Raw genomic sequence first — 12,349 nt, forward strand, 5'->3', positions numbered from 1 at the left:
TAAATGAAGCAAAAACTGATAGATATAAAAAGAAAAATAGATTAATCTATAATCATAGAGACTTTTAACATACCCCTCTCAGTAACTGACAGATCAAACAGACCAAAAAAATCAAAATATTTGAAGAACATTATCAACCAACTTGACTTAGCATTTATAGAATACTAAACGCAGTAACTGCAGAATACACATTCTTTTCAATTGCATATGGAACATTCATCAAGATTTTGGGCTGTAAAACAAGTCTCAGGAAATTCAAAGCATTGCATGCAGAGCATAATTTCTGACCATGATGGAAATAAATGAAAAATTATTAACGAAAGACATCTAGAATATTCTCCAAAGTCTGGAATTATGCCACATACTTGGAAATAATTTATGGGTCAAAGAAGAAGTCACAGCAGGAAATTAGAAAATGTTTCTAACAGAATAATAATAAAAACAATACATATTAAATTGTGTGGGATGCAGCTAAAGTAGTTGTTAGAAGGAAATTTACAGGTTTAAATGCTTATACAAAAAAGAAGAATAGTTTAACATCTATAATTTAAGCTTCTACCTTAAGAAGCTGAGAAAAGAAGAGCAAATTAAACCCAAAATAAGTGGAAGAAACAGTGAAGATAACAGCAGAAGTCAATGAAATGGAAAACAAACAATAGATAAAATTAACAAAACCAAATCTAGTTCTTTGAAAAGATTAATAAAACTGATAAACCCTAGCAAGATTGATCAAGGGAAAACAGAAAGAAGACTCAAATTATAGGGGAAATATCACTACAGACCCTACAAACATTAAATGCACATTAACAGGGTATTATGAATAAGTTTATGCCAATACAATTTCACAACTCAGATCAAATTCCTTAAAAAAAAAACTTAGTGAAGTCGACATAAGAAGAAATAGGAAATCTCAAAGTTTGTACTCTAGTTTATGAATGTAAAGTTTTATAGAAGAGAAGCTTATTAAATCGGGGATCAAATTCACTAACACTTGCTAAAGTGAGATGTGATCACATAAAAAGACTTTAGGGAATTGTTGACTCTACCTAATTTTTACTTGACTCTACCTAATTTTTACTTGCAATCTACTGCAAGGAGTGAAGTTAGTGGACAGCTTTCAATCCAAGTCTTTGCTCTTCCTGGGTAGCCCAGGCCAATGACAGAGCACAGCAAGGGTCCTAGGGCCTGATAGTTTCTGCCTGATGTGGGTCTATTCTAAAGAGCAATCTTTGCTCAAGGACCCCCTGTTAGGTTGCCTGAGACTTTGTCAGATCTGCAAACTCTACCTGCTGAATCCTGCTTCCTCTCCCTTTTATCTTTCACAGGCATTACCTCCAATAAACCTCTTTCACTTATGTCTCAGAATCTACTTCTAAGGAGAACCAGCTGACACACATGCTGAGTTTAGAACTCAACGCTGTTTAAGATGTGGCTCCTCCAATGTATATAAAATGACTGACCCAATCATTTGCCTTTCTTTTTGCATCACTTAGGAAATGTATTTGACTGCTAGCTAAGACAGACAAAATAACACTGACATGGGACTTCCCAGGCGGTCCAGTGGTTAAGACTCTGCTTCCACTGCAGGGGGCATGGGTTCAACCCCTGCTGGGAACTAAAATGCCGCATGCTGTGCAGCATATAAAACACATATATAAAACACTGACACAAGTAAGATAGTTGACAGTCCAAGCTGGTAAGGTGGCTTCACAGTGTCATAAAGTCCCAGCCTTCTATCCTGCCAGACATGTGAATGAAGCCATCTTGGACCCGCTAGACCAGGCAAGTGGCCACCCAATGATCCTAGATGATGCTACATGAAATAGAATTACTTAGTCACGCCTTGCTCTAAATATTATGAAATATAACAAAATGGTAATTGTTTTAAATTATTGAATTTTAGGGACTTCCCTGGTAGCGCAGTAATTGAGAGTCCACCTTCCAATGCAGGGGACGCAGGTTCGATCCCTTGTCAGGGAACTAGATCCCACATGCACACCACAACTAAGAGTTCACATGCCACAACTAAGGAGCACACATGCTGCAACTAAAGGAGCCAGCGAGCCGCAACTAAGGAGCCTGCCTGCTGCAACTAAGACCCGGCACAACCAAAATAAATAAATAAAATAAATAAATAAAGATATTAATAATAAATAAATAAATAATTGAATTTTAGGGTGGTTTGTTATACAGCAATAGATAACCAGAGCACGTCTCCTAACTAATACAGAAAGAAAAAATTAACATAAAATCATATATCTAATACCTTGATACAATAGCATTTTGAAGTTATTACTTTCCTGCTTTATTTTCATATGCTGCCTGTTTTTTTCCTTTAAAAAAGTCTTTATACTCATACAATTTTGTATTTAGCTTTTTAACTTAAATATTCTCTTATGTATAACTGATTCACTTTACTGTACACCTAAAACTAACACAATATTGTAAATCAACTATACTGCAATAAAAAAAATTATTCTCTTTTAAGCATGTGTCCATTCGGCTATGTAACCTTAGTGTAATAGAATCATAATATGAGGAGACTTTTTTTTTTTTTTTTTTTTTTTGCGGTATGTGGGCCTCTTACTGTTGTGGCCTCTCCCGTTGCAGAGCACAGGCTCCGGACGCGCAGGCTCAACGGCCATGGCTCACGGGCCTAGCCGCTCCGCGGCATGTGGCATCTTCCCAGACCGGGGCACGAACCTGTGTCCCCTGCATTGGCAGGCGGACTCTCAACCACTGCGCCACCAGGGAAGCCCTTGTTTTTCTTTTTCAATAAATTTGTTTATCTATTTATTTTGGCTGCGTTGGGTCTTTGTTTCTGCGCGAGGGCTTTCTCTGGTTGCGCGAGCGGGGGCTACTCTTTGTTGCGGTGCGCAGGCTTCTCTTATTGCAGAGCACAGGCTCTAGGCGTGCAGGCTTCAGTAGCTGTGGCGCACGGGCTTAGTCGCTCCGCGGCATGTGGGATCTTCCCAGACCAGGGCTCGAACCCGTGTCTCCTGCATTAGCAGGCAGATTCTTAACCACTGCACCACTAGGGAAGCCCAATTTACTGGTTTTTAGAATCTTCGTAATGTAGTGTAACAATCACCACTATCTAATTCCAGACATTTTCATCACCTGAAAGAGAAATCCTGCACCCATTAGCAGTCACTCCCCATTCCTACTCCCCAGCCATACCCCTCAGCCCCTGGTAACCACTAATCTACTAATCTATTCTGAACATTTCATATCAATGGAATCATACATTATGTGTCTTTCCTGCTGATTTCTTTCACTTAGCGTAACATTTTTAAGGTTCATCCATGTTGTAGCATGTACCAGTACTTCATTTCTTTTTATGGCTAAATAATATCCCATTCCATAGATATACTATATTTTGTTTATCCATTCATTAGTTAATGGATATTTGGGTTGTTTCCACTATATTATAAATAATGCTGCTATAAACATCTATGCACAAGTTTTTTGTGGGGACATTATTTTCAATTATTGTGGGTATATACCTAGGAATGGAACAGTTGTGTAACATGGTAACTCTATGTTTGACTTTTTGAGGAACTGTCAAACTATTTTCCAAACAGCCTGCACTATTTTACATTTTACATTCCCATCAGCAATGTATGAGGGTTCCAATTTTTCCACATCCTTACTAACACGTGTTCTTGACCATCTTTTTCATTACTAGCCATCCTAGTAGGTATGAAGTGGCATCTCATTGTGGTTTTGATTTGCATTTCCCTAATGATTAATGATGTTAAGCATCTTTTTTGGTGCTTCTTTGGCCATTTGTATATCTTCTTTGGAGAAAAGTCTATACAAATCCCTCAACACATTTTTTTTAATTTAGTTTTTTAATTGAAGTATAGCAGATTTACAATGTGTTAATTTCTGCTGTACAGCAAAGTGGTTCCGCTATACATATATATATACATTCTTTTTTATATTCTTTTCCATTATGGTTTACACATTTTTTAATTGGGCAACTTAATTTGTGTTTTTTAATTTAATGTTTTAATTTCTTTTAGTTTTAAGAATTCTTTATATCAATATATTCTTTATATATTCTGAATCTCTTATCAGATCTGTGATTTGCAAATAGTCTCTCCCATTCTGTGAGTTGTCTCTTCACTTTCTTGATAATGTCCTTTGAAGCACAGAAGTTTTTAATTTTTACGAAATCTAAGTTAACTATTTTTTCTTTGGTTGTTTGAGCTTTTTGTGGCATAGCCAAGAAACTACTGCCTAATCCAGGTCAAGAAGATTTACCCCAATGTTTTCTTCTAAGAGCTTTATAATTTTAGCTCTTACATTTAGGTCTTTGATCTATTCTGAGCTAATTTTTATCTATACTGTGAGGGTGACTTTGAATCTTGCCTGTCAAGAGGAGATGGAATAGAGAGTCTTTCATATCAAACAGGAGATGAAAGAATGGTTAGAAGTGGCAGAGTGATACATATGTTCTGATAAGCAATGAATTCAGTGTGGCCAGAGCCTAAGGCATGCAGAGAGTATGTTGGGAGTTACAGTGAATAACTGTGGCCACACCAAAAGATGGTGAGTGGCAGGAGTCTATTTCCCCCATATTCTCCATCAGCCACTCCCCAGCCTCACCAAGCAAACACAAATGTAAAAAAAAAAACAAAACAGTGTACCAGCTAGAAACATAGCTTTGGACAAGCCTCCCATCCTTTTCATTTCCTCTTTCAACTTGATTGCCTCTCCTTAAGCCCTCCAATGTATAAATTCTAGAGTTTCTATTGCTGAAAACATTCAATGGAGAAGTAGTTTTGTTTGTTTGTTTCTGTAGGCTACCAGAAATCACTGATGGTCTTAAGCAGGGGAGCAACATGAGATTTTGGTTTTCAGAAGCAATGGTAGTGAAAGTTGTCACCTTCTCAACCTTTTTCTAGCACCTAAGTTAGAGATTCACATGCATAATACACTATGGACTACCACACTGATCAGCTGCATTTATGCACAGTTCCTGGTGCCCTAGGGTGCAGGAAACTATGAATTGAAAAACATAAACTGGAATCACCAAGACTGGTGATTGATTACATGTAGCCAGATAAGGACTCTGGTTTCAAGACTGGACACCTGAGTGAGTCCTGGGGCCAGTGATAGGGCCAGGGAGCATGGATAAAGGGCAGGTTTATTTTTGGGATGGAGGGGAGTAGATGCAGATAATTTTGAACATGTTGAATTGGAAGTGCCTGAGGGACACCCAAGCAACTGCATCTAGTAAGTACATAGTTAGTGCGACCCTGGAAATCAGGAGATCTGGCGTGAAGATGTAAATTTGGGAATCAGCTTATATATGGAACAGCATGAGCTCACTGAAGAAGCATGAGAAGATAAGCTGGGTTCCAGGCCTGGAAGGGGGAGGAAAGAACAGAAATAAGAGTTCAACTCCCTGGCAGGGACTTTGTACTGAAGCAGGTATTTCACAGCCTTCCTTTGAAGCTATTGTGCACCAGACCCAACACAGCCTCTAGTCTTCTCTCCTGCTTCCCTCTCTTTATTGCCAGGCGTCTCACCATTTGTTTGCTCAGCTCACCAGACATCCTGCCTGTGCTCTGCCTTTATCCAACTTACTGAAAAGCTCCTCTGTTCCAGGCTCTGTACTAGGTTCTGATCATATAGCAGTGACCAAAGTCACATCCCTGTCTCAAAACGTTTACATTCTAGTGAAGGAGAAAGACACAAATAATTAGAGATATTGGAGGGAGATATGAAGAAAAAGCAAGCAGAGTAAGGGTATGTAAAGTGTTGACGGTGGTATTATTTTATCTTTTTTTTTTTTTTGGCCACACCATGCAGCATATGGGATCATGCAGGATCTTAGTTCCACAGCCAGGGATCAAACCCGTGCCCCCTGCAGTGGAAGTACAGAGTCTTAACCACTGGACCGCCACGGAAGTCCTAGGTGGTATTATTTTAAACAAAACAGTAAGGAAAGTCATCTCTAGAGGTGACACTTGAGTAGAGATCTGAATAAAGTGGGAAAGTTCTGGGTGAAAAAGGAGTGGCTAGAACAGAATGGTGAAGTGAGGTAACAAGGGACTAAATCATGTACGTCCTTATAGGCCAAAGTAAGGAGTCTGGCTTTCATTTTGTGTGATATGAGATCACTTGGGAGAGGAGTATTGAATAGAGGAGGGATATGATCTGACTTAGATTTTTTAACAAGATCCCTCTGGCTGCTGTGTTGAGAATAAACTATTGGGGACACGGGCAAAGGTAGAAGGACCTTTTAGGAGGCTACTGCAATAATTCTGGCCAGAGTAAGGGTGGCTTATTGTAGGGTAGGGGTGAAGATGGTGAGAAGTGCTCAGATTCAGGATATATTCTGTATGTGAAATGAACATGATTTTGCAGTCAGAACAGATGTGGGCGTGAACAGTTGAGTGGAAAGGTTGGGTTTACAGGGGAAATCGGGATTATGGCTTCGGACACACAAAGTTGCCAATTAGCGACATTCAGCTGGAGATGCTGATGCTGAAGAGGCTGTGGACGTCCCCTGCCGTATAAGTAAACATAAGGATTTTACAGCTATCAAGCCGTCAGTCACAGTAGCCACCCCCAACTGTGCACCCTGAGGGGGTTCAGGACGGAGAAAAACAGTTTACTAACCCTAGATAGTTAAGGTGCATATCAAAAGAATGATTTCAATGAGCCCAGACTCTTACATCTTCCCGTACATAGAAAGGTGGTAAATTCATTAACTTGAGATGTCTGGTTTTTCTTCAGTTAAGAGTAATCTTTTGATGTTAGGCTACCTGGGTTGTTATTTTGTTTTCGTTTTTTCAAAAACTCCTATATATCCTGGCTCCTCCCTTACCTCTTCCCAGTAGGCCCTCAGAGCTATATCAGAGGCTGTCTCCAGGCTTAAATCCTCAGCAAAATCCCGAAATAAAACACAATTCTCAACCTTTAGGTTGTGCTTTTTTTTTTTTAGTTAACAAGGCTATGGCTTATATGAATCCAGAGTTCACAGGACTGAACAAAACTGCAGACAAACACTTGGGATTGGTCTGTGTGCAATGGCATTGAAAGCAATGAGCCTGGATGAGGCAATCTGAAAGTGCTGGACAGAATCCCACCTCCAGGAGCAGCGAAGGGAAGAGGGGAGACTCGCTAGGTAACATGCTGTAATGGGGCCATGAGGGTTCCATGAGGGGCGCAGCTGCCTCAAAGACGAAGTGCCTGGGTCTTAAAGAGGCTCACCAGGAGCTTGGAGGCGGGTTGGAAACTTTCCAGGTGGAGGGATCCTCTTTTGCAATGACACCGGCCTCAGGACAAGATACAATGGGTCTGGAAATGGCGGAAGCCGCAGCTGAGGTCAAGAGGATCGCGCGCGCCGCCACTCCAGCCCACAGTGTCGTCGCGTCCCGAGGAACTTGGCCTCTCCGTGAATCTCCTCTCAGGCCGCGCGGGCACGGTAGCGACAGATCAGATCAAGCAGCGAAGCTAGAATTACTGAGGCTGCCAATGCGTCCGAAGCCGCCCACAGCCGGCCGAGTCTCGCGAGAGCGCGGCCTCCCCGGCCCAGCATGCCTCGCGCCGCCGCCGCTGGTGCTGCCGCCGCAGCCGCCGCCGCCGCAGCCGCCGCTGCAGCCGCCGCGCCGCGGCTTGAGGGCGGGAGGCTGGGGGAGGGTAGTGGAGCCGGCGCTGCCGCCATGTTGGGTCTGAGGCGGCTGCTGTAGGCGCCTACGGAGCAAGCGGGCGTGCTGAGCGGCCACAGCGGCGCGGGATCTGCCTCTCTGCGAGCGGCCGGGAGCGGCGGCGGCGGCGGCGGCGCCATGAGCGGGGGCACCCCTTACATCGGCAGCAAGATTAGCCTTATCTCCAAGGCGGAGATCCGCTACGAGGGCATCCTCTACACTATCGACACCGAGAACTCTACCGTAGCTCTCGCCAAAGGTACGCCGGGGCGGGCCTCTGGGTGTGGAGCCGGGCCGGGCGCTCGGGGTTGCGCCCGGCTCTCGGCCCGCGACCTCCTCGCTCCCTCCCTACTCCCTCCGCCGTCCTCCCGAGCGGGGCCGCCCCCTTCCCTCCTTCCGGGCCCAGGCGTCGCGGGCTGGGCCGGGCCGCGGCCTTCCCCGGGCTCCCAGGCTTCTGCCCCAAGGTCCGCGCCTTCAATCCGGGGACTAAGGACCAGGAGCTGGGCGGGCACGGCGGCCCTGAAGTCCGAGAACGGGCCGAAGAACACGGAGATACGCGTCTTCCAACTCCGAAATTCGGTCTTAGCATCAAACAAAGCCTGAGTAGTCAAAGAATTTTTCCGCCTAGTCTTAGTTTAAAGTGCTGATTTGTTGATTCTCCGGCACCCATTTTCTCGCGTTCTTAATTTCAATTCGCTGCATATCCCTCAGGTGAACTGTAAGTGATGTGCCCAAACTTTGGATTTCCTCTGCGACGCAGACGGTCTCGAAATGCCATTGGTACCAAGGAACAGATCACATCCCACTTGTCTCCTGTGTGGTATTTACCTGTTAGACCGGAATCCTTCTCCAAACCTGTTGTGCAACCATCTCTTTAAAAATGTTTGCTGCTCTCGTTTCGGCCTTGTTTCTGGAAGCTCGGGGGAAAGAAGTGTTCAAGCTTTTTCCGGGACCCTTGTTCAAAAGGCAGATCTGAGTGGTCAGTGGGCGCTGACCGACCCCCGTGCAGGCTCCCTGGGACAGAGTTCTGGGGTCGGGGAGGAAGCTGTTCTCCCCCAAATATTTAGCATCGCCACAGTCTTCTGGGTTTTGTTTCCGTTTACACGTCTGGGCTTTAGCTCCGCCGGGAAACCAGGAAGAAAATAAACTTTAGCTCCTGATCTTGAAAGAAACCTCACAAGTTTTTGGAACACTTAGGAGAGGGAAGCAAGATAACTAAGGTATTGATAATTTTCGCAGCACATGGTAGAGTTATAGAATGAATAGCATGGTAAGGAGAGAGGTACGGCGAGAGGAAAAATATTTTCTAAATCTATTTTTTTAAAAAAGATTAATCTTTGACCCAGGAGAGTCATTTCGCGGTATCACGCAAGTATTTAGTGACATTTTTTTTGGATTCTCTGGTACATCCTTTTTAATAGCACTCGTGTTGGGACAAATCTTATATCTGGGTAGGGAGCCTTAAATTATTTTATCTTAATTTTCTTTCCTCTCCCCTCCCACCGACCCCCCCGCATGCATATTTAGCTGTATAATGTTTTAATTTTTATGATTTTGTGAAATTGTGGAAAAGGTCCTCTACAGTTCTTGGTGAGAGCCACATACAAGCTGAAAACAGTATTTCTCTTTAAAGTGGTTTAATAGCTTTTTAAAAAGGCATTGTTTTACCTAATCTGAATTTTAAGGTGTCTTGCCAGTTCCTTCACTCCTCACAAAGAAAAAAATCTGTACATTGTAAAGATTGCTAATGTATTCATTTCAGTCTTTAAAAAAAATCTGTATACTCTTTTATGCAAGAACCTAAAAAGTCTGTATTTTAATAACGATCCACATTTTTACAAATTATCCTTTCAACAGCTTCTAGGGTCAGTGAACATTTTGTTAGTCTGTAATAGTTAAAATCATATGCAAAACATAATTTGTCTTTTTTATCATGACTTGATAAATATGTTATATAAGTACAGCAATGAAAATATTTTTTTAATCATTGAATTTATGTCTCTACTTATGGCTTTGATATTTAACCCCACATACATAATATATTCTTTTTTCTTAAGAAATCTGAGTTATTTAATGTGTAACAGAGGTTTGGGAATTTGTGTTTGCAAAAAATTGGAGTTATCAAATCTTGATATTATTCTACCTAGCGGTATCTAATCTAAAACTACTTTATAACTGTCCAGTCAACAACCGGGCACTTATTTCAAATTTCAAAATTAGAAGTGGGGTGTTTGGTCTTAAAATTTTAGAATTTACATGACTTATTGAGTAATTTGATATCTGAAATTCCACCTTTTTCAAAATTTGGATGAAGAGTGGCAGTATAACAGATTGAAGCCAGAAGTTTATTCATGGATTTTAGAATACTGTATGTTTAGAATACAGTGTGTATTTGGATTTAGAGATCCTTGTTAACTGTTTTTAAGCTATGGAGTGAGTTAATCTCTTTAACATTCTTAGAATTCTTTTTAGGATGTTAATTTTTTTCCTCTCTAGGGAGCTGTTTTTTTTTTTTTTTCTTATTGTGAAATATAACCACACATGTTGAAAAGATAAGTAGATAAACAGAGATCTTTAAACAAAGATCCTTGTAACTACCATCCAGGGTAAGACAGGCATTGTCAACATCCCACAAGCCTTCCACCCCCTGCATCTTCCCATCAACTACTACCCTCTTAAACTAGATATAAATGTTATTCTGACATTCATAGTTTTATCACTTAAGTTTACATCTCTGAATGATAGAGTTTTGTCCGTGTTTGAACTTTATATAAATGGAATCATCTTGTATATATTTATTTTGGCTTTTGTTGGGAGATAGTATTCCATCATGCATATGATATGTTTATTTCTGCAGTTGTTTTGGATATTCTGCAGTTGTTTAAATTGTTTACAGTTTTTGGCAATTATGAACAATGCCTTTGTGAACATTTGTGTTTGAGTTTACTGATGCATGTTTACGTAATTTTCTTTATGGTGTATACTTTGAATTGCAGGATCATGGGGATTGTGTGTCTTTATTAGATAATGACAAACAGTTTTCCAAAGTAGTTGTTTACTAGTTTTTATTTCAATTATTAGTACAGTATATGAAAGTTATAGTTGTTCCACATCCTTCAACAATAATATTTAGTATAAGGTATTTTATGTTTTCGTTCTATCCAATCTGGTGGGTATGTATTTGTACCTGGTTTTAATCTCCCTGATTACTAATGAGGTGAACACCTTTTCATATCTTGGTCATTTGGATTTCATCTTTTCGTGAAGTGCCTTTGAAATCTTTTGCCCATTTTCCTATTGAATTGCATGTTTTTTTCTAGAGTTCAATATTTAGAATATGAATCCTTTGCTGGATGTATCTGTTACAAGTATCTTTTCCCATTTAATGGTTTCTTTTGGTGAATAGAAGTTCTTTTAATGTAGACATGTTTATCACTCTTTTCCATTATGGCTAGTGTTTCTTTTCCTTTTTTTTAAAGGAGTTTTTCCCTATCCCAAGTCATGGAGTTACTTTGATTATCTTTTCAAAACTTTTTTATTTTGCCTTTTCGCATTTAGGTCTATAATACGCCTGTAATTAATTTTGTATATGTTGTGAGGTATTTAAATCTTTAAATTTAGTAAGGGCATCACTTGGCTTATATGATCCAGATTATAATTTAGATTCTTTACTTGGATGTTACTTACAATTTAAATCCATCTGGAACTATAAAATAGTCCTGAAATTTTGGACTATTTCTGCTTGATGTAGTATGTAATTAGGGTGACCCTATGGCCTGGTTTGCCCTCGTGGAAAGTCCTTGTTTGTGCCTGTTATTCTGGCATAATGGTTAAAACATCCCTTTTCTCTCTTGAAAATGTTGCAGTTTGGATAATAAATTGTATGGTCACACTGTATATAATCAAAAGCCCAATCCCAGAGGTACTGCTGAATGGGTGATGTCTTTTATTTTCTGCTAGAGATTTCACAGACTAGCTCTAGTTCTATAAAGTGAAATTGAGGTAAGTTTGATGAACTTTAATACTCAGTCTTCTAAATCAATGTCAGGAAGTTTTAAAGGCAACCTAGAAAGACTTTAATGTAGGTCTAAGTATGTTAGTAGATAACCTGGGCTGTAGTTTGTTTCTTATAGTCTTTGTCATAGCTCTGCGTTTTTTTTCTTCCTAATACTGATCATGACCTACACATAATCATCTTTGTTTATTTGCATGTGTTTATTGTCTCCACCTTCGCTCCCCACGTAGAGTCTGAGCTCCTGGGATGAACGAATATTTATTAAATGAATGAATAAATGGAAGTTAATTAGCATTTTAGTTTATTAATCTTATAGAAGTCTCTTGGGGATATCTCCAAATTCCATGTTCACAATTGTATCTCTCTTTAAAATTAAAATACATAGGTATGTTCCCTCCCCCAACAGTAAGAAATTTTGGAGAATAGGGATATAAGAGGAAAAAATCTTATGACATGATTCAAATGACATTGTTGGGGAGACAGAGTTTCACCTTATGACTCAAGCTCAATTATAGTTTTCATTTAAAATTTAAGAGAAGAATCAGTTCAGGACATTTGAGGGAATTGCAAAGTGATGACATGCATCAATAGTTTGTGGGATACTTCCAATTGTATTTGCACCTGTGTTTGTGAATATGACGCCCAGACACATACTAGATCCTGGATA

General features: G+C 40.4%; 1 protein-coding gene across 5 annotated transcripts in view; it reads left to right on the top strand.

The window, feature by feature from the left end:
• Positions 1 to 7,634: 7,634 nt before the first annotated feature.
• The window catches only part of LSM14A (LSM14A mRNA processing body assembly factor), a 113,477-nt gene continuing 108,762 nt past the window's right edge, over positions 7,635 to 12,349 (top strand). For 2 of the 5 annotated variants that reach the window (XM_082863114.1, XM_082863112.1), the window contains exon 1: positions 7,636 to 7,926. In XM_082863114.1, the coding sequence (XP_082719240.1) occupies positions 7,806 to 7,926 (121 nt within the window). In that variant the 5' untranslated portion in view covers positions 7,636 to 7,805. Of the gene's footprint in view, positions 7,927 to 12,349 lie in introns of all 5 variants that reach the window. The other 3 variants (XM_082863116.1, XM_082863113.1, XM_082863115.1) reach the window with 2 other exon arrangements.

This window comes from Leucopleurus acutus (assembly GCF_964270905.1).
Source record: "Leucopleurus acutus genome assembly, chromosome: 20".
Taxonomy (NCBI): Eukaryota; Metazoa; Chordata; class Mammalia; order Artiodactyla; family Delphinidae; genus Leucopleurus; species Leucopleurus acutus.